This window comes from Mercenaria mercenaria, chromosome 18 (assembly GCF_021730395.1).
Source record: "Mercenaria mercenaria strain notata chromosome 18, MADL_Memer_1, whole genome shotgun sequence".
Classification (NCBI taxonomy): domain Eukaryota; kingdom Metazoa; phylum Mollusca; class Bivalvia; order Venerida; family Veneridae; genus Mercenaria; species Mercenaria mercenaria.
Window position 1 is genome coordinate 40,458,442 of NC_069378.1, and position 23,777 is coordinate 40,482,218.

General features: G+C 35.4%; 1 protein-coding gene across 2 annotated transcripts; it reads right to left on the minus strand.

The window, feature by feature from the left end:
• Positions 1 to 1,644: 1,644 nt before the first annotated feature.
• LOC123538730 (NXPE family member 4-like) lies at positions 1,645 to 23,525 on the minus strand. 2 transcript variants are annotated; one of them, XR_008368378.1, is made up of 8 exons: positions 23,371 to 23,525; positions 12,298 to 12,435; positions 11,283 to 11,428; positions 10,115 to 10,392; positions 7,720 to 7,988; positions 5,874 to 6,058; positions 5,183 to 5,287; positions 3,985 to 4,118 (listed from the first exon to the last, which is right to left on the minus strand). XR_008368378.1 is itself a non-coding variant. In XM_053530255.1 (7 exons), exons 1-7 carry the CDS (start codon positions 23,379 to 23,381, stop codon positions 3,451 to 3,453), a joined length of 1,695 nt encoding a protein of 564 aa, XP_053386230.1. In that variant the 5' UTR covers positions 23,382 to 23,525; the 3' UTR covers positions 1,645 to 3,450. The 2 variants fall into 2 exon arrangements, 1 of the variants encoding a protein (XP_053386230.1); XM_053530255.1 differs by lacking the exon at positions 5,183 to 5,287 and having other exon boundaries at positions 1,645 to 4,118.
• Positions 23,526 to 23,777: the final 252 nt, after the last annotated feature.

The following is a 23,777-nucleotide window of genomic DNA, read 5'->3' on the forward strand; positions in this document are numbered from 1 at the left end:
AAAGGTCTTTCCAGTTGGTTCCCTCTAAGACCCCTGGTAGGCGAAGAATCCTATAGGTTCCAACATGCTCTTTTGATGTGCCCTGCTTTTGAGCAATGGTAACAGGTCTTATCCCTAGCAAAGCATTGTTGGTATGTGTGAAAGTTTACGCCAGTGGCTGCGCACCCTCTACATTTTAATTGATTGTTTCTTTAATTGTCATTATTTTGTGATTTTTGAGCCTTATTAAATGAGCATGGTTCATGAGAGTGTTTATTTTGTGCTCTTTGCCTATTTTGAAAGTGATTTCCAAACGACCTTTGTGACGATGACCTTTGCGGTCGTTATGGTGCTGACCTTTGCCCCGAGTAACCATAATGTTGTCTTTGAAAGGTTACTGAACTAACATCTTTGACCAATTTTTCTTGAAATTCAGCTATGGAGCTGACATTTATAACCTTTTGAAATAGGGATTTTAAAGATTCAGCAGATACTGCTAGACTTTTTGAATAGATTGAGTGAGATTTTTCACTCAACTCTGCCTTACTAATTCTGCTATAGTTTTTGGATTTGACTTTACAAGATGAGCCCTAATATGTAGTAATAACCCATTGTGAATTGCTGCAAATATATTATTTTCATGATTTTATTCTTTCTTTGTTTTGAACTGCAGTAGAAAATTCTTAAACCGATTGTGTGGGTCCATATTTCATCTGAAACAGCTCAGCTAAGGCTTGTGGGCCAACTTGTTGGTTCCTAAAGCCGATGAGAAATTGATTCCTGAGTAGAGCCTAATTAGATTTGACTGTGTCCGGCAAGGTTCCTAACATAAAATAAATAAAAAAATGGGCCAGCTCCGGATCTGAGTTCTTAAAGGGCTTTCCTCAAATCTCGTATTTGGCTATCCAGGTGTCAGCATTGACTTTCCCCGGATCAAATTTGCCTATTAGCTCTAAATTTATAGTCGGCTCACCTTTTCTCACCGTTGATGATTCTCCAGATTCCATTGTCTGTTGCTATCTGTTAGATGTTTTTTCTAGTTCGACCTGGTTGTGTTGTGATGATCTTAGTGATGTTGGGCCAATGTTGATCTCTGTATACAGTTTTTCTTTTGGCATGTGGATCGACCTACTCCACAAGTTTTAAGCGTGTTGTGGGAGGGTTTCTGAGGGGACTTCGTGTTTCTGAAGTAATCAGTTTTCCCTTCAAATCACAAAACACAAGAGATCTTGTATAGTGTAAAATGCGGAGTGTAAGGGACTTGGGCCAGACGGTTTATATAGGTAGTCCCCAAAATCTGGTATCAGACGTGTTACATCATGAATTTGATGTTAATCTGGCTCTGCTGCTTTATCAAAGCAAATGTTAATAAAATGTACATAACATCTCTCTTGCAAAAATTGTCTTGCCATAAGCTACTTGTACTTGTATTAGTTGATATTTACCAGATATCTTGTATATTTATCTTAGTTAGCTATTAGTCAAAACTTGCCCTAAAGTGATAATAATCATATTTGTGTACTATGTTTAATTTTAGACTGTGACATCTTGCAAAAATCTTATGTCAATTAGTTTGCTGCGCTAGTCACTTTCAGAGTACTCTTTTTATGGATTTTTGAGAGGAATTATTTTTCGCCTAATATGCATGGGTTAGTCCCTAAATAAAAACAAAATATATTCAGTGAAATTTACAAAAATGCAATAATAAAGACAATTAGGAGTATAAAGAGTTGTTCTTGCTACAGATATAGCCAATCATGTCTGATTCACGGTGACAACTCCAGATTCATATCGCAGTTTTTTTTATTTTCAAATTCTAAATAGTTTTTAAAGTATCTATGATTTTGATATGACCAGTTTAGACTGAAATGCCTAGCATTTGATGACAGGATCTTCTTTCATCGTCATTGCAATAACAGACGGACCATCGAGTGGGCGAAGTTCCATATACAGACGAAGAAGGGCTTCTCGTAATGCGTCACATTATTCATCTGCCATCAAATAAGCTACGATAAAAGAAGAAGATGCTTCTCTAAATATTGAGACATCTGCTGAGGGCCCTCAGGCACTTGTTTCACTAAGGTATCGGGAAACCCTTTAAAAGACTCATACATGGCAGTTATCAGTCACTAGATCTAAAGCTTTCTTTAAGTCTAACGAAGAAAAGAAATAAGTTTCACCTAACTACAAAGTGAAGCTGGACCTTACTTAGTGTGTATCGTAGTGAAGATGCCATTTGATACGTGACCCGGCACAACAAATATACCAGCTGTCTGTACTATTCGAGGAAGTATTGGTCTGGGGATAGAGCATCGAAAAGATGCAATGTCAATTTGAAAAAGCATAAACATGCATAGGAATGTTATTTCAGGAATGAAAAGTTGACGACTCCACAGCAGTATGAATATGGCCTCATCCAAGAAATGGGACCTAGTACCATTATTCTTCACCTCGGAGAACAAGATCTTACCAATTCAAATACGTGTAAAATTATAAGAAATTTAACAAACCAGTATAACTATTATCAAGGCTTTTCCCACAAGCGTTAATTGTAAAGACACTTATCTTGTCCGAAATAATACACCGGAGGTTTTAAATAAAGGATATAACATGAGTGTCTGTTTATATTGAATTTATTAAACGAGTTAAATGAAATAATAAAATGCGAGTTTACTAAATGCAATGTGGAATGTCACAAACTTTATATTCTTTTTATCATATGTTAGCTTTTCCTGCCGAAATATCAAAACTGCTACTTTCTTTAACTATTAAAACTGTCAATTTGACCAACGTCTCCTCAAAAATGCTGCTTTCTTTTACTTTTAAACCAGTCAATTTGACCAACGTCACATAAACTATAAACGACGTCGACGTCAAAGCTTTATTACACTAGTGTATTATCAGTATAAAACTGAATGAAAGTTTACATACAAAACAATAATTATGTAAAGCTATGAAAATCGTGGGATGTGAAATTAGTGGAAATTTGTTTCTGATATTAATCTATATTATTACATTTTGTACATTCCACTGAATATATTTTGTTTTAGTTAGGGACTAACCCATGTGTATTAGGAGAAAAACAATTGTTCTCAAAAACCCATAAAAAGGAGTACTCTGAAAGTGACTAGTGCTGCAAATTTAATGACATAAGATTTTTGCAACATGTTCTTATAAATAGCAAAAGCAACAACAACAACAACAAAACACACAAATACACACACATACACAAAATATTGTGCAGAAGGTGGTTAACTGTTCCAACGCTTTTGAAATAATGCAGAAAATTTACATTTTCCTTGTATTTTTACCAATATTTAACTTTTATTTTCACCCACTTTATCATTTTCAGTGTCATATACACATTCTATGCCAAACTCGGTAGAAGTGAACATGTTGAAAAATTTCACCCGAACTGTGGGCGAGTAGCTTTAAATTATGTCGTTGTTTTTTTCTTCTTCTTAGTTTTGACTACTTCATAATACATGCATAACTTAGCATTTGGTCTATCATAGCATTTATAATATTTTTTGGTGGATGATTCCATTCCACGTGTTGAGCTATAGTAGTGTCTCTATTATTCAACAAAACAACACGGTCATGTAAACCCTCAAATACTTCGTACAATATTTTGCTATACACATATCCAAAATAGTCACTAAGTCTATATTTTCCGGCTGGCGTGTCCTCATATGTATGTGGTGCTTTTATCATAACTATAGATTGTTTATTGTTTCTTAAAAACTTGTCAACGCTTTCACGAATTATTTCCATTTTTTGTTTGAAAACACTATGATGAAAAGCTACCATATGCATATATGAATGAATAACTATAATAGCACGTTCTTTGCGTGGTATTCTGTCTATTCGGCCGGAGATTGAATATAAAGCTGCACGCATATCGTCCCATGTTCGCGCGAAGAATGGTTGAGCTTGTGGATACCATCCTACCTTAAAATTAATTTGTCTATTGTAACACTCGGAATCTTTTTTCCATTTTTCAAATTGCCATTTTTCTGTAGTTTGTCGACATTGGAAACGCTTAAGGATAGTTTTATACCAGGCCCTGGATGTAGAATCGCCAAACACATATAACCTCCTATTTTTAAGACACGTCTGATAATAATTTTGTTGGAAACCTATAAAGTAAAAAAAAAAACATATAACATTTACTTGAACATATGACTAGCTGAAACATGATTCGTATCCCGTTAAGATGAATAACTGCTTTTTTGTATTAAAGTCAAAATTTCCTACTAATTGATATATTTTATTTTTCCAAGGTATTGTGTCCTTTAGATAACTTGTATTAAAATCACATTGTCTTATGTCCAATTGTAGTAAGATTTAGTTAGTACATTTACAACAAAAATTAAAGACATTTGATAACCTAGAGGGAAACACTTTTGTTTAGGTTTGTTTTAACCTAGAGGGAAACACTTTGGTAAATGTCTACACTTTGATTCTGTTGTAAGTTTTCTTGAAAATCCGACAAATCAATCAGATGGTACATTTACATTCATGTTTCAATTTTGAGAAAGTTTAAAGTTTTCTTAAAGATAAATGATAATTCACTGTCGAGACCTGTAGTCTATAATAACTTGTAAATGAAATACGGAATAATTACCGGAAAAATGACAAGAATGGAATTTCAAGTACTAATATCCTTTTGTATTGTTTTCTTGAAACTGCTCAATGCAAAATATCATATAATGTTTGATTTCAATACTGATTTATTATTCCACATGTTCAGGTAAAGAAACGTCAATTACGAATTACGAATTATGATTCTACATTATCGCGTGATTCAAAGCTTTATGCTCATGATACAATTAAGTTTGATTGATAAGAAATTTAGTATTTTGAAATATGAACCATTGTTTTCCCAGATCACCAGCTGTTTACGTTTACCATTAAAGCTACCAAATGAAATTAAGATTTGAAGTGATCTTTGGTCGTTAAACACATTTTGGTAATAATGTGTATTCCTTCTTACCTACTTATAGCAGCAGTATGGTGGGCTTTATGCAATCTACATGCACAAGTTAGAACATTGATGAGATCAGCTACAACAACACTTTTGTTCTAATGAGTCACTCAATGAAAGCTATTTTTAGCTCAGACGTTTTACTGTATTTCTTACAGAATTATTCTAATTACAATTATTTTGTTTTTGAAAATCGCTTTGCATGCATTTTTTTACCTATATGTTTTCCTTTTTATTTGCTGTAACAATAACAAGTTGTCCGTTGTAAGGCACTGTCTAAATCAATAATTAAAGGCTCATTATGCCTTTGTTAAAATGTGGCTGAAAATAAAATATTTTAATTTCTTGTTAAATCCTATTTCTGATAATTAGTTTCTTTAACATTTATCAAAGGTTTGAAAATTGCTGAATATACTGGAATCTATAGTTTTTATTACCTCCCTTTATGGTTCTAACAATAACATTTCATGTGCAATATCAAAACGGTGCTTTTCTAACCATGCAAGTACGCATAATATCTACATTTTATTACAAACCTTAAACTTGAAGACCTCCGTCTTAACGACGATATTATTTCCATCGTTTATACACTGCCACATTTTTCCTTTCTAATATATGGCATAACTAGTTTGAGTTTTAGAAGATCTTTCTGAAGATTAGCATGTAAAAAAATCAAATCAATAACAGAGTCAGATTAATTTGGTCTTTTGACGAGATGTAATGAAATGTGTACACGCATCAAATGTACCCCATGAATCAAAAGGTCAAGAAAATAGAACTACACTGAGTTTATTCTAAGGCCGTTGGATTTATCTGTATAAGACTATCGTAAAAATAATTGCAATGATATGAAAATGTTCTTAAAGGACTTCTGTTTAAAAAACTGACAAAAATGTGTAAAAATTACCGAGACAATTTCGTAGATTCCATTTTCCATCATAAAAGAAGCCTGTTGGTTCCCTAGACAACCAGAGAAGAGTAATGTTGTACTTTGCACAAGGTATGGATGGTTTCTCTATAATTGAATGAGGACTATCTCCATTCTTGTTACGTACGTTAACCGCTAAATTCTGTTTCAATGTTTGCTGTCCTCTGAAACAGAAAGGTAACTCCTTTTGAAAATTACACAAAATGAGTTTAATAAACAAAACTAGTCAATGATCCCTTCGTAACTATGTAACGACTGGGAATCAGAACTAGGTATTGACTGGGAATCAGAACTAGGTAACGACTGGGAATCAGAACTAGGTACCGGCTGGGAATCAGAAATAGGTACCAACTGGAAATCAGAACTAGGTATCGACTGGGAATCAGAACTAGTTAACGACTGGGAATCAGAACAAGATAACCGGGCTGGGAATCAGAACTAGGTATGACTGGGAATAAGAACTAGGTATCGACTGGGAATCAGAACATCGTGACGAAGTACAGACTGGAATCAGAACTAGGTATCGACTGGGAATCAGAACTAGTTAACGACTGGGAATCAGAACTAGTACGGCTGGGAATCAGAACTAGGTATTGACTGGGAATAAGAACTAGGTATCGACTGGGAATCAGAACTAGGTAACGACTGGGAATCAGAACTAGGTATTGACTGGGATTCAGAACTAGGTAACGACTGGGAATCAGAACTAGGTAACGACTGGGAATCAGAACTAGGTACCGGCTGGGAATCAGAAATAGGTATCGACTGGGAATCAGAACTAGGTACCGACTGGGAATCAGAACTAGGTACCGGCTGGAAATCAGAACTAGGTATTGCTGGGAATAGATCTACGTACCCTGTGGTATCAAACTAGTAACATGAATTAGGTAGGCATACAGAACATCTGTTTGGAAATGAAAGTAGCGTACTCAGCCATTAATCTAGTCACCTCAGATAGTCGACAGTTCACTGACTTTTTTCAATCATCAGATCTGGTAATTTGGCAGTACTAGGTAAATACATATCAAACTAGGTATTGACGAAGCATTATTTTAAAGTCAAGAAACGACTACCAGCTGACAGAGGAACCACACTGTTTGTATTTGAGCTGTATCCACACTTGTACAGCATATTTTTTATTACTGAAATGTCTATTTCACCTATGTACTTATTGTGAGCTAGAAATGCACAATATTCCATATTATTAAGCGAGCATTTATTACTTTTGCCTTAATACTCCCACAGCATACATCTGTAAAACATGTGTCCCATGTTGGTGTAAAAAGTCAAAGTAAAATACCTATGTTAATCTAATGAAACATTGAACAGAACAAGAAAACATCTCTTTATTACATAACAGCCTATCTATCACCTACCTGAAAACTTCTCTCACCATTTTTCTACCTACTACTATCTTATTAAATCAGATCGAATTCTTCATTTTATACAAAACATTTTATTCAATACCATTATTATGCTTAACTCCACATCTGCAAATGTTCGACTGAAAATAAACTGGATAAATGCACCAAGCCTTCTACAGTTACACTCTACCTTATATAGTTTTCAATGTTATCCGATCTTACACCGTACCTAAAGCCTGAGTACCATATGTTTACCATTTGTGAAAGTATTTGACTTTACTGATTTTCCAACTTTATAGTAACTTGAATTAAAACTTCTCATATCTTCGAGAATACAACACAATGTTACTGTACGTTTTTGATAGTGATGATAAAGTGATCAATCTTGTTAGATAATATACGGTTTACGTATTGTTCTCGTATAATATCTGCAATTAATATGTTGTTAAATAACCAATTACCTTTCCAATAGAATGTTCTCGCATCCTGTGAACTGAAGTTCCGGAGCTGGTATGTTAACAGCTTCTACCAGCTGCATGTCCTGACACTGCAAGTGCTTATTCTGTGGTTTTCCGCAATAAAACGACATTCCAAAGTTAACTTCAGTCATATCACAAACATCTGTGTAATTAGTTAACTTCAGCAGGTGCGTAGCGTTTGGATGACAGATAGTAGTTTCTTCGTAAGATCCACTCCTGAACTTTAAACCTATGTATCTGGTGGACAAAACCTGATATTGATAATGTATATAACGTATCAGTATATTCCATTATTACTGTATATATATATATATATGTTCAGTGTGCAGATTACTTTTGGAAAATAACATCTGTAAGAAGATCATTTTAACCAAGCAAAATAATAGCAGACTAGGTTTGATTTAGTCTGTTCATGAAAAGTAATAGAAAGGGCAACACCCCTCATGCCCCCTTAGGACTCCGTGATCCCGAAGGCCCAGAAAATATAACAACACTGAATCCAAGTACGGGGAGACTTTTTACACACATGTTTCTGGTTTCAAATACCAGACAATGGGATACTCATATTAACTGTACAGCCATTTTCAGTTGTTTAAGTTTAAAAGACATTCTTATGTTTCTAATTACTATGGCCTCACCAAATTAAAAAAAAAACCCATTGGATTTGTTGTCAGTATTTTATTTCAGAAACATAAACTAATAGTTTGTAACATTTTTTATTTGTAATAAATCTAAATTTCTCCTCTAACCTACACCAAGATTTCCGTCTGAAAAGTGTTATATATATTATAAACACAGGCAACTTTGTTTCAGAATTACAGACCATATCTATGTTTAAGAGCCCTGTTTAATAAGTAAAAATTGACAATGGAAATTACACCTGAAAGGCTTGATGAAATTGTAAATTAGTAACAGATTGGTTGCAATAAAGGTCTCAACGAAAGAAACACAATCATTTTTTGAGAAACTTAATTTTATTGGTTCTTGTGTAAAATCTTGCAGGAGGTTTGTTAATCGGCTCTTTAACTGGTTTAGAGAGCTCTATTAAAACAATTATTCATAACATACACGAAATTCTGGAGGATGTCAAAAATATGTTCATTGGTGGAATGCCTTTTAATGTTATGAAATGGAGTGTCCATGATATCGTTGGGTTCTTGGTCCATGTCAGATGCAGTGTTTTCTTTAGAATGACTTCATGCTGAGGATTTTGCGAACGGGCATTTCTTGCCTACCTAATGTGGAAAGAAACTATTATCCGGGCAGGAAATCATATAAACTTTTCCGTAGTGAAAAGATATGCATGTATACGCACAATGCCGTCATAATATGACGACGTATCATGTTTGATGAAGGCATTGAGCCGAAGCATGTAGAAATATTAGTGTTAGTTTTGCTTTGGATTATTTAGATGATCATAGTGTATGAGTAAATTCTAATTTACCATGTCTTTGAAAATGTTACAATAATAATCTTATGATTAAGAACATATCCGCCCGCCCCGTTTCGAAATGTGGTTTTTGTTTTTCTCAATCATTTCCTCATAATGTTACTTAGATTTTTAGTTATGCGTTGAGTTCTACGGGGACACCTTTCTGTTGCTGGTCAGATGTTTTACCTTTCCGTACAGGATAGAATAAATGGGTCTTTAAATATATTATATGATATAAACTAAATTGCTATAAATAAAAATTTTATCATATGATTTGTATCTATTCTTTTGATCATTTGACAGATGATCAATTATTTCTTAAATGACCACGTAGTGCAAATAAGAGGCTGACGTAAATACAAAATGCACAATTTTATGGTAACAATCAGCGTTAGGCCATTGTTTTCTTTCACATTTACCTGTACATGACTGAACACACAAGTTGTTGATAACTATTATAAGAAAGCATATGCATATTTATTATAACAGAGTGGTCTTTCTTGACAGAGTCTTTTGCATTTATAAAATAGACAGCCTCCGTTGCCAAGCGGTTAAGGTCGACGACTTCGAATCACTTGCTCCTCATCGATGGGGGTTCGAGTCTCGCTCAGGATGTTGACTTCTTCATGTGAGGAAGCCATCCAGCTGGCTTGCGGAAGGTCGGTGGTTCTATCAAGGTGCCAATTCATGATGAAATAATGCACGGAAAGGCACCTAGCGTCTATCTTCACCAAGCTGGAAAGTCGCTATATGACCTATAATTATTTCGGCGCGACGTTAAACACCCCCACACCAAGATAATTGTCATCAACTTAAAGGTAAATGTTAAAGTAATTGTAATGTGTGTCCTTTAAAAGACAAAAAAAATCATTGATTTCTATACGTGAAAAATTCAGGCATAATATATGAAAATGTGTAATAAAATAGCTACATATGTATACGTACTTGCGTTCGTATCCTATATATGGCTGTAATTGCCTCTCTTGTATATGCTAAAGTTACTTGAATTGTTGAAGTCCCGCTCCATAATGCCTCACATGTCACCGCTTGCGTTCCATCATTATTATCAGTCACAACACAAGGGGCAGATGCTTTAAGCACTTTGTTTTCTATTGTTGCTCTTAGCTGATCTCCCCCGGAATGTTTACGTTTGCCATAACCATCGTACAGTGTTACAATAGCTCGAATATCTTCACCAATATTGTAAGTCCCACTCACACGATCTGAAAGAGCATTTATTCTATAAAAACCTAAATTTACATAATTTTTTTCTACTTTTCGTACTTATTTTATTCAACCGGATATTTTTTCAAAAAATCAGTCCTTGTAAATAAGGGTTTCATATGATATAAATTGATGCTTCTCTTTCGCTATTTTCTTTTATTTCGACATCAAACTAGATTCTAATGCAATTACAGTTTCCATTATTAAGCAAATAATCAGTTATTTGATGAGAATAAATAAATAAATAAATAAATAAATAGCCAGAAAACCGAAATATTTGTACGACTTCTAGCTCAATACAACACCGAACTACTAACTTGATATAGTCCGAATGGTATCAATCGATTTACATTTTTTTTAATCGCGGATTTATTTTGCAAGAACAAAATAAACTATACATTCTATTACAAATTTGAGAAACTTACAAATACTTAAAAGTTTTAAATCTTGAGAAAAAATGCAACAGAGTTACTATGACAATAGCATGATCTGAGATGCTGTATTCGGCTCGAGTGGATTTTGCCTGGTCGTATCACGAGGCGCGCGAGCGACGAGTGTGATCCAATCTGGCAAAATGTATGACAATCGGACACAAAATCTCAGATCTATACGCTTACTTTTTTGCTTTTTTCCTTTTTATTTATTTTTTTTTGTTATCGAACAAAATCTTCAATGTTTATCGATATCAAAATATAACTGAGTAGTTTTGTGTATGCGCTTTTCATCGAACAGGTTCTTCAAATTGTATTGTCCGCTAAGATATTTACCGCCTACTATATATAGTTTTCAAAATAGTATCAAGGTTTTATAGACAAAACACTTTTACATGACGTGTCTGCGGCGTCTGTAGAAACAACACAGTCTGGTAGAACTAAAAAAAGAAGCAGACCTGCCAGTGATATTTTTGAGTGGTTTATCGAAGCTGCTTTAGTAACATCTTTGCAAGATTTAAACATGAGCGCGTCCTCTTCAAGCATGATGTTGTAAAACCTTGGGTCTCGTGGATCACTGATGCCATAGCCGTATGAAGTGTTACTGGAAATAAATTTAAACTTTATTCTTCATGAATGTACATGTTTAACTGAACAGTGCAAAAAATCTTATCTGATCACTAGTTATGTGCACAGTCTATCTTTTAGAGTGCGAAGACAAAGACTCGTCTAATCCCTCGCTTTGTGCACAAAGTACTCTCATAAAGTGCGAAGACAAAGACTCGTCTAAACCCTAGCTTTGTGCACAAAGTACTCTCATAAAGTGCGAAGACAAAGACTCGTCTAAACCCTAGCTTTGTGCACAAAGTACTCTCATAAAGTGCGATGACAAAGACTCGTCTAATCCCTAGCTTTGTGCACAAAGTACTCTCATAAAGTGCAGAGACAAATAATCGTCTAAAAACTAGCTTTGTGCACAAAGTACTCTCATAAAGTGCGAAGACAAAGACTCGTCTAAACCCTAGCTTTGTGCACAAAGTACTCTCATAAAGTGCGATGACAAAGACTCGTCTAACCCCTAGCTTTGTGCACAAAGTACTCTCATAAAGTGCAGAGGCAAATAATCGTCTAAAAACTAGCTTTGTGCACAAAGTACTCTTATAAAGTGCAAAGACAAAAGATTGTCTAATCACTAGCTTTGCGTACAACCTACTACATGCAAGTGCGAAGGCAAAATCCGATGTAATCACTGGCTTTATGAACAGCCTATATTGTTATAAAGTTTGAAGACAGAGACGTACCTTCTTATTAGATCTATCAACCTGTTGTCATATGACTTTCTAATCATTAGTTCAGTTCACAACTTTCTGTTACAATGACATATCCAGTTATTAGCTCTGTCTCAGATCGTCTGTTTTACAGTTTGAAGAGCTAAAAAGTCACATCAATACCTATTCCAAGACAATGACTCACCTGATCATTAATTCCGTAGTTTCTGTAGATGCATGAAATACTTGTGTTTGAAAGACGTTTGTGTGTTGAAACGTGAACGCTAGTGTCATTACCAGCAATGCAGTCACAATCAGAATCCTTATTTTCTTATGCTTGTAACTGAAACAAATAAAAGTATAGACAATTTACCTAATGCGGTAGTCACAAAATACACATATACTGAAAAATGAAAAAAATTGGTACAATTTTACTGCTTAACATAGAACACTATGGAATCCATTTTTCTTTCTTTCCATGACTCTAAAAGCAATGCAATATATGATTAGGACGAGCTGTTTACTTACTATGTATGGTACGTGCATTTTTCATCGACATGTGGTTCTTAATGAGTTCGGGAATATTAGTAGATGACTGAAAATGACATATCTTAATAAGAAAAATGGTAAGTATTTTGTACTTTATAACCCTAGCACGGAAGAGTATATGGGGCCATCTAGGCTGTATCTGGACAAATGTACTATGTTGGTCCCACATGGGTCTCTTCTTATAAGTCTGTGTCAATATCGGACCCATATTGGGCCTACATACAGTGTCTCAGCAGCCGGATAAGCCAGTGACTGATTTTAAGCTTTTAAGTGTTACGGCGGGTACATAAAATCCTTTGTAAATGTACATGTGTATAATTTCTTCGGATTTTGTCTCTCAATGAAATCTGATTACCAGAAGAATGCCATACGGCTCCAATACTTTTATCGAAACCGTATCTATCTATTTTAGTTTTTTGAATTACATTGTATTAGTACATACCCCTACTAAAAGCCTTGTTAGCAAAGGTTATAATGATCATTTAAATAATAATAATTATTATTGCTTCACTATAATTTTAGATACAATTCACTGTGCCTTTTACTAGTATTATCAGTCTGGGTGATATCTTTATCTATTCAAGAAAAAATATACTGCTTATGCTTTTCAGTTCATTGCATTTCTATCTATCGTAGCACCAACAGCAATGAAAGCAAACCAGAGTTATTTTTACAGTACTGATTAATTGCAGGTCTGGTGACCATACCGTATGACCATTAGCTTAACAAAGATACAAGTTTACAGACAAAAACTAACAAATAATCGGGAAAACTTTAGCTTTTGCAGAGATACAAGCTTGCATGCAAAAACTTAACCAACAATTTTAAATCAAAGAGTGGGCATAACTTAAAGCAAAATGGAATCTATGCTGGACTATCACAGTTATATAGCAAGCGTATGAAGTTTTAATTCATACTGCGACAAATTATCTGCAAAGTCAAGAGAGGTATAACATAACTTCAAAAAAAAAAAAATAAAAAAAAAAATAATAATAATAAAAAAAAAACAACAACAGAGTTACGGAATCTATGCATTGCATCTCAGGTCAAAGAATCACGGTAAACGGAAGTGCGAAGGTTCGATGCATTTCTATTTTTGGTTACTGACATATATCAGCTCACAAAAAAAAAAAAAAAGAATTGAGACGCGGACGCACTCGCCAACTTACAGGTGAGTGTAATAGTTCTACCAGTTCTCCGAACAATCCGGATAAAACCAAGTCTAACACAAACAATGACGAGTTTGTGTATTTAATTGCGTAAGATAAACACTGTAAGGTATCTATAAACAGCTTTGTCGTACTAATAAACTTTGATAATTTGGCAGTTGAGTCCAATAAATCCAGGGGTGTTAAAAGATAATCCGTCACAGAGCTATTGTAAAGCAAATATTTGATTTATCTGTATTGGAAAATAAACAATGTCGATTGTATTGAGGTCAACTGCCACATTATCAAAGTTTATTAGTATTTACATGTATTTAAATTGTAAATATTAAAAAGGACATGATCATTTTACAATATACAATCATCATGAATAGTGAAAATGTCGTCTGACTGGTTCAAATAAAATAGACTGGTGGAAATAAACGTCGCAATATCCGAAATCCAATTATACAAAAACGATGAATGTGAATGGGCCGCCATCAGATCTTAACATTTTAAGAAGATCGAGAGCTTTAGTCAGACTGTTCGAGACGTTGTTCGTTTCTCTCGTGCTGTTGCGTTGTAGCCCCACCAGAATGACAACAGGACAGCACGACAAATCACTCATTTTTGCTGCGTTGGCGCTCCGCCAGAATGACAACAGGACAGCTCGATAAATCACTAATATTTTGTCGTGTTGGCGCTCTCGCCAGCACAAAGCACGAGGACACGACAGCGCATTCATATTTGTAAATTGGTGCACACTTGTGTTTTATTTGAAATGATTTCTTTTATGTTCTGGTAATATGTCACGGACAAACTAGCAAGAACAATTCATAATGCTTGCAATATCCGCCATTCAAAGGGATATAGTAACAGAAACCAGGAATGCGGAGGTAATCGACAAGTTTGCGGATTACAATGTAGGCGTTACTCAGATTTCACGGTTTTGACTGTCTTAATCATTCTCTATATTAGTAAGCAATGGCCAAAAACAACAGCGCTGCAAAATCAAAAGCAATATCTGTCTTGCTGCCATAGTTTTACGCGAAAAAAATCGCTGACCGACTCACTGTTTTTTATTTAATCTAGGCCAGGGTATATTTCATTGAAAAAATAAAATGTTTAATTTCCGTAAAAATATGGTGCCATCATTTCATGGAAGTTTCAAATATGTGAATTCTAATTGAAAAAAGTGACAAAATCTGTTTATTCAAGGAAACAATAACATTTTAAGAAGATTAAAATCCTACAAATAAATAAAAAAGCGAACGATGTTTTTGCAAACAACCTGTACTTGATTTAAACTTACTTTACTTTCTTATCTATACACTGATCGTAATGCATTACATAGGAATGCTACAGATACACATGTGACCGGTCAGTTTTATTACAGTGGGCACTTGGTTATTCAGGTACATGTACATGTACATGTCTGTATAGCTCTGTTAAAAGTGATGGCAGATTCCTTTTTTCAACAGTATTTCAGACATATAACGGCGGGCAATTAACCTAACCAGTGTTCCTGGATTCTGCACCAGTACAAACCTGTTCTCCGCAAGTAACTGCCAACTTCCCCAACAAGAATCAAAGGTGGAGGACGAATGATTTCAGACACAATATCTTTTATCAAATCGTCACGGAGATCATTCGCCTGCCCAGGGCTCGGACTCACGACCCCGAGATTCATAGATCTGTGCTCTCCCTGTCGAGCTGAGCGGGCGGGCTGATGGCAGATATGTGTATGCTGTATAACTTTAATACTAAGAAAAGTCGGTCATCTTATCCGTATGCCGTACGGTTTTCGCAGTGGCACAGACAGTATTTGACCAAAACATGTAACAAAAATGTATCCGAAATGATAGTTCTTTGTGGAACTTGCCTAAGGAAGCTGTATAAGAAAAAGTTAACGCAGGATGAGTCTGATTGCAACCCCACTAAAGATAATGTTGTGCAAATCAGGGCTGAAGTTGTAGGCAACACGCCTTCGAAATGTGTCATTTGCAGGACTAAAGTAGAAGCAGGCCACTGCATAAAAATTCCACCTGAAGCTCGGCTGGACCTTTTAGTTTGTTTTTGAGTCTAGCCACATTTGTATATGCCATCTGCATGGAAAGCGACTTGACACATCACTTTCATGGCACCACACTGAAACCGTCACTGATATGACCTGCCAAGAAGCTACTGTTCTTGGTCTATACATCACAGGCATATCAATGTCAAACGTTATTTCTGTTGTATAGACTATAATCAGGATCAGATTAACTGCTTTGCACATATAATGCCCATTTGTTGTAGTATTTAAGCCTAGCTCGCAACATAGAGCAATCATCGGTTCAGTTTGAAGGATTCAACATGAAGTAATGAATGTGTGTGACATTTAGTATGTGTCTAAAAGAAATAAATATAAACGCACTGAAAAAGATGAAAAAATAAAGAAGTGAAAAATGTATTAAAAATAAAAAAGTAATAAATAAACTAATGAAAATAACTAGAAAATAAATAACTTCCTCATCGCTGGTTGCGTGCCCGTCGCGAGAATGGCATGCAGTAGATTGTCCGGTGTGTTGCTAGTATTTTACAGCACACATTTGTCAATCTACTGCAATAAACAACAGGGATAAGTTAAATTCAATGAAAATTCAACCCACCGGATAATAATGATTTCACAGTATTTGCTTCTCTCACTACCATACATGTATGCATAACATACCTATTTACACGCTTTGAAAACATTTGTATGTTATTTGAGTTACAAACAGATATGAAAATATGTGACTATCAAATTATTTAAAATGAACGTAAAATGTATTGGTTAGTTTACATTTGGGAACACCCTGTAGTTATATTTTTTGTTGAAAATGTGTATAACTAATATCTACATATGCTGGCCAAATATGGTTTTGATGCATGGGGGGAACAATGTTGTATAAAGAAAAATAGCTTTAACACGTATATAACAGGGTACGTAGTTCTATTTAGAGCAAAAATCACCATTCTACAAAACAAATATTGAAAATTTGATTTACGAAATAATCTCAAGTATGTACTTTGATGGTATTTGTAATTAAACTTTTTTATTTCTGAGTGCTTTATTTTTCACTCTTGGAGTAGGCACATTTTTAGACCCTTGGAAAAAAATGTAACGCCCCAGAGGGTTCTCAAACGTGGGGATACAGAATGTCAACAAGGTAGACTGGTCTTGTCCTTGTATCCGATTCGGGGATTCCACACACTGTGACCAATATTTAAAACAGACACTGCAACCAAAATTTTACAAAATGATCATTATATGATTGATATAGATGTGTCCTAGAAGGACTTGAACTTTTGCTATGCTTTAACTTGTATTCTTTAAACTTTGTAGATGAACACAATGTTAGTGTTAACACGTATATAACCGCCTCGATAGCCTAGTGGTAGAGCGTCCGCTTCGAGTGCGGGAGGTCGTGGGTTCGATTCCCGGCCGCGTCATACCAAAGACGTAAAAAATGGTACCAGAGGCTCCCTTGCTTGGCGCTCAGCATTAAAAGGGCAGAAACTGGCCTCTTCTCTCATACCCTCGTGGCGATGGATTCCATCAGGAATGAGGTGTCGAGAGTGATTAATATAAGTTGTAGAACTTCCTTCACAATCGACCTAAAAATAAATTATGTATAAACTAATGTTAGTGTTTCTTCTTGTCAACAGAATAAAGGTCAATGTCATCTGAGAAGAGCTGCAATTTTACATTCTCATTGCTTTTCACAAGAATTTAACCAATAATTATTTTCATATAAGGAATGCGGTATCCTTTGTTCAGCGCTCATGTATTACTTTAGTTAGATTTAATATTGTTTAACCCAATCGTATATGCCTCGTTTGTAAATGAGACATATTTTGTTTGTCCGCCTACATTTTGTCTCCATATATGCATATATTGAGCTAAATTTAAAAACGAGTGTCAATGAGAAACAACAAAACGAGTTGTCATGAAGATGAAGGGTGTTATGGCCCTTGCCTTTATTCACATTTTCATGTTCTTCACATTTTATCGTTACTTATAAAAAAAAGCATGATAAATACATGCGAAAAAAAAACATTGCCGCTAAACTGTCATCTGATGTATACCTTTTTATTTAGAACTTAGAGGCTGTTGTTGGTTTACCTATGGTGGCTAATTTAGGATGGTTCGTGATGTTGCATTGTTGCGTTGGTTTGCACGCGGTTTATTGTAACACGTTTCTGGCACACAAGCCAACACACCATAACAAAATTTTGAAAGTTGTTTGTGTTGTTTCGGTATGCGCGCCAACGCGACAAAACGAAACTGTACACAGAACACGACAGAATGATACATTTAATTTCGTATCTAACAGAGAGCTCGAGTAATGGAAAAACTTTCATACATTTGATGGATTCTAAAACTTTCACCGGAAGATAATAAGGCGCAGCTGTTGGCGAGAAAGTGTTTTCTTTGCAGTGAAGAGAGAACGTCATCCAGTTGCTCAAAGTTACTTATCAATTTTAAGTCCCTAAAGAGAGCATTCCAACTAGAAAGAATAATTCTAGAAAGAAATCGGAAAAGCATGCCAGTAATATTCTTAAGCAAACGCGACGAATTGAAAATAACATCACGGTGCAATCGGCCCTCCAGAGACATAACTAGCGAATTACTACCTTCGTACCTGTAAGAAATGTGAAAGGTTTAAAAATCATTATAACTTTGGTTACAATAAGTAAACGGTTATTATCTTACTTTGTTATTTCTATTACTTTTCAAGGGACAGCCGTAAGTATTCGAAAAGCCGTCAATTTCTGTAATAATGTCCCTGTTGCGAAACCAAGGTGCAGGGAACACCTTAAAATCAGGACTAAGCTTAATTTTCGGAGAAAGGTATCAGTTTTGCATCGAATGTGAAAATGACATACCATGTTTTTCCTAAAATGGTGTTCATAATAAAATTCTGATAAGAAAATACCAGTTTTACCTGGGTTGAAGCAATTTTCATGAAGTGCGAGTTTTTCTTTATAGGTTAGAATGTACTGAGTGTCTCCGCTACTTTTTTCAATGTACAAGAGGGCCAAGATGGCCCTAAGTCGCTCACCTGTGTAACACACCATAACATTGTAAACATGTTTTGCCTAGTGAGTTCATGGTGACAAATATTCTGAGCAATTTTCATTAAGATTGGACCGAAAAAACGTGGCCTTTTGTGTGTATACAAGCATTTTCTTTTATTTGAAATAGTGACCTAGTTTTTTAACCCACATGACCCAGATTAGAACTTGTCCAAACTTTCATGAAAACAAACATTCTGACAAAGTTTCGGGAAGACTGGAACAAAAAAGTGACATCTAGAGTGTATACAAGCCCTCCTATGATTTGACCTTGTGACCCAGTTTTTTAACCCCACTTGACCCAGATTTGACATCGTTCAATATTTCATGATGACGAACATTCTGACCAAAATTTATGAAGATGGCATCAAAACTGTGCCCCCTAGGGTGTAAACAAACTTATTCTTTGATTTGACCTGGTGAACTAGTCTTTGACCCTATATGACCCAGATAAAAAGTTAGTCCTTATTTCATGCAGACAAACATTCTGACCAAATTTCATGCACATCAAATGAACAAGAGTGTTAACAAGTTTTTCCTTTTATTTGACTGGGTAATCTAGTTTTTGACCCCATATGACCAAGTTTCAAAACTGGCCTAGAAATCATCAAGATAAACATTCTGGCCAAGTTTCATTAAGACAGGATCATAAATGCGGCCTCTAGATTGTTAACAAGCTTTTCCTTTGATTTGGCCTGATGACCTAGTTTTTGACCCGACATGACCTAGTTTCGATCCAGGCCTAGAGATCATCAAGATGATCATTCTGTGCAAGTTTGTATCAAATCAAAGCATAAATGAAACCTCTATATGACTGAAAGTGCCAAAATAGAAAATTCTGTCCCTGTCAGGGGCAGTAACTCTAGAACCAATGATGGAATCTAGCCAGTTTTCAAACAGAACCGCGATCTTATTGTAACTTAAGTTGTGTGCAAGTGTGGTTAAAATCAAATATAAGATGTCACTTCTATCGTGTTCACAAGGTAAAAATTACCAAACTTTGGCTCTTTTAGGGGTCATTCAGGGGCCGTAACTCCGGAACGTATGACAGATCTGACAGATTCATCATGGAATACAAGATTTATTGTTGCTGAAGATATTTTGCAAGTTTGTATCAAATCAAACCATAAATGAAGTGTCTATATGGCTGCAAAAGCCAAAATAGCAATTTTTGGTCCTTTAAGGGGTCGCAACTCTGCAACCCATGATGGGATCTGGCCAGTTTTCGAAAGTAACTGAGATATTATGCCAATAAAAATTGTATGCAAGTTTCATTAAAGCTGATTGCAAAGTGTTGTCTCTATCGTGTTCACAAGCCAAAAACAGCAAATTTTGGCCCTTTAAGGGGCCATAACTCTGCAACCCATGATGGGATCTGGCCAGTTTTCGAAAAGAAGCGAGATATTATGCAAATACGAGTTGTATGCAAGTTTTATTAAAGTTGATTGCAAAATGTGGTCTCTATCGTGTTCACAAGCCCAAAATAGCAAATTTTGGCCCTTGAAGGAGCCATAACTCTGGAACCCATGATAAGACCAGGCCAGTTTTTAAAATGAACCGAGATATTATGCCCATACAAGTTATGTGCAAGTTTGATTAAAATCAAATACAAAGTGTGGTCTCTAATCTCTATCGTGTTCACAAGGAAATTGTGGACGGACGGACGGACGGGCGAAGGGCGATCACAAAAGCTCATCCTGTTACGACGTGACAGGTGAGATAAAATGACAATGCATAGCATCTTAGTGTCAGCATTTCTAGCCTTTCACTTCTTGCGAGATTGTCTTGTCTTGAAGGTCTGTCTAGATATAGACAATCAATAAATAACAAAATATATTGGGTTTCCCATAATGCAGTGAAACATGGTCACGTGATAGTGATACATGATAAAAACGATAATATTCCGTTGGAAGTCATCAGTAGGTACCTACATTCACTTTGACTCTATCCAGCAGGTTCTACTTAAACTTGGAACAATATAACGTTTAATCATGCACATAATTCTTCATTACAATAAAGTATCAATACAGCTAATATCTGCCATGAAAATGACCTCTACTTATTTGGGAAAAATTGCACTACTAATATTGACTACTTTCGGTGCGACCACAGGGGCATAATCAGCGAATTTCGTTCCTTATTTGAATACTTTCGCAAGAATCTCCACTTTCTTTTGAGCAGTGGCATGGCTTCAACCTTGTTCTTTACTTGCATTTTTACAAAATAGGTCGTTGTGTACATGTTTTACATGCAGAATTGCTCTTATCAACAAAGTTCGACACGTTTCAGTAATTTTGCAACAAACACGAAACAAATATATGTATTGCGTCGGCATTTAAGAAGACAAATATTTGTACAAAATATTTTTAGAATTAAGCAAAAAATAAAAAGTCATAACAATGTAAAATAAAAACCTCCACTTGTAAAGTTTCATAAAAAATCGGCCTAATATTATTTTGCCGATGTAGGGTGAATATGCCTTATAACAAGAGCACCGCCTTGCGGGTGCTGACGCTCATCTGATTTTTTTTGTGTAATAGAAATATTGTCCTACCCATGATTTTCTAAGTCTAAAAAGGGCCATCATTCTTGCAAAAAGCAGGATAGAGTTATGTTTCTTGATGTACAGTGTCCACCTATGATGGTGAAAAACTGTTGCAAGTTTTAAAGCAATAGCTTTGATAGTTTATGAGAAAAGTTGACTTAAACATAATACTCAACCAAGAAAATGATTTTCTAAGTCCAAAAGAGGCAATAATTATTTCAAAAAGCAGGATGGAGTTATGTTGCTTGCTGTACAGGGTCAGCTTATGATGGTGAACAAGTGTTGCAAGTTTCAAAGCAATAGCTTTGATAGTTTAAGAGAAAAAGTTGACCTAAACATAAAACTTAACCAAGAAATCTGATATTTTTTAAGTCCAAAAGGGGCCATAAATCTTGCAAAAAGCAGGACGGAGTTATGTTTCTTGCTATACAGGGTCAACTTATGATGGTGAACAAGTGTTGCAAGTTTTAAAGCAATAGCTTTGATAGTTTAGGATAAAAGCTGACCTAAACATAAAACTTAACCAAGAAACTGATTTTCTAAGTCCAAAAGGGGCAATAAATCTTGCAAAAAGCAAGATGGAGTTATGTTTCTTGATGTACAGGGTCTGCTTATGATGGTGAACAAGTATTCCAAGTTTCAAAGCAATAGCTTTGATAGTTTAGGAGAAAAGTTGACCTAAACATAAAACTTAACCAAGAAATCTGATATTTTCTAAGTACAAAAGGGGCCATAAATCTTGCAAAAAGCAAGATGGAGTTATGTTTCTTGCTATACAGGGTCAGCTTATGATGGTGAACAAGTATTCCAAGTTTCAAAGCAATAGCTTTGATAGTTTAGGAGAAAAGCTGACCTAAACATAAAACTTAACCAGGCAACGCCGACGCAGACGCCGACGCCGACGCCGACGCCAACAACCGCTCAAGTGATGACAATAACTCATCATTTTTTTTCAAAAAATCAGATGAGCTAAAAACGAGAGGGCTAATATACAGAATCGATCTTGCCTTGTGCTTAGTGTACCTCGGTTTAAAACTTGACCAAGAGATCAAAAATCTGAAATGTAGCATATAACATTCGGTAGTGAAAAAATAATTTTGTTAAATACTTCATTCAGCGATGGGTTCTACATCAGAATTGTAATAATATGCAAGCATCATACAAACCGAAAACTCTTCTGCAAAGTTCACAATCTTTCGGCTTATAACCTTCACTATATGTGATTTTGTTTATTTTGTTTGGTTGGCAATAGACTTGTTTGTTCTTGTTTATTTCCTTCACCGTAAACATTAAAAAAAAAACATCGTAAATCTTGAAAGGTAAATGACTGGTTATCAATTACTGTCCTGACCGCCTCGGTAACCTAGCGGTAGAGCGCCCGTTTCGAGTTCGGGGGATCGTGGGTTCGATCCCTGGCTGCGTCATACCAAAGATGTAAAAAATGGTACAAGTAGCTTTCTCGCTTGGCGCTCAGCATTAAGAGGATAGTGCTAGGACTGGTCAGCCCGGTGTCAGTATAATGTGACTGGGTGGGGTATCATGTCACATGTCTACGGCGTGATATTCCAGTGAGACAGCACTATAAAGTTGGGCATTGTGCTCACTGCTACAAGTAGATACTGTCGTTTATATGACTGAAAAAATGTTAAAAAGACGTTAAACCTGAACACACGCACACGCACACACGTACGCACAACTATTGTCCTGATATTATTCTAACCTTCAAACAACAACATGACAGAAGTTGCTATAAATGTAACACCCTTATCCGATTTCTCCGAGAATATACAAAACAGCATTACAGTCCGATGACTTTTAATCACTTGTACCTCTCCGCTAGGTTCGAGCTTGAATATGAGGTGCTTGTCAATACCAGATGGGCATATAGGATATCACCCTTTCCATTAAGTTCTTAAATAACGGGAAATACATCACTTACCTTTGCTCCATTGTCGATTTAATTAAACCAAAATTATATATAAATATCCGTCTGTCAGTTGTTAATTGCCTCCTTGTTCGTAGCAACAATATTAACTATTGTAAAATGTACGATTACACTGTGAACGATAACCGTTTATTGAAAATATAACTAAATATCGTCACATTTGTACAGCCTACTTTGAATGCCAGATTAAATTGTACTATTTATTTGTCAAAACATGTTCCCGGCTTTCATTATATTCTTTTCACACCTATTATATAGTAGTCGCAACTTGACCGCGATGGTTGACCTAATAGGCTGATTATTCATATCGATTATATTTCATTGTAGAAATAAGGGGTGCTTAGGGTAGCCGTGTATATTTATATTGAATTAGTTTGTATATTTTTTAATTTACGAATGCA

What these genes read in the sequence shown, in the direction of transcription:
- LOC123538730 (XM_053530255.1), bottom strand. An exon ending in ACTACGGAATTAATGATCAG is followed by an intron (nt 11,429 to 12,297) that starts GTGAGTCATTGT and finishes ATTTATTTCCAG; the next exon opens with TAACACTTCATACGGCTATG. An exon ending in CTCAAAAATATCACTGGCAG is followed by an intron (nt 10,393 to 11,282) that starts GTCTGCTTCTTT and finishes ATGCTCTTTCAG; the next exon opens with ATCGTGTGAGTGGGACTTAC.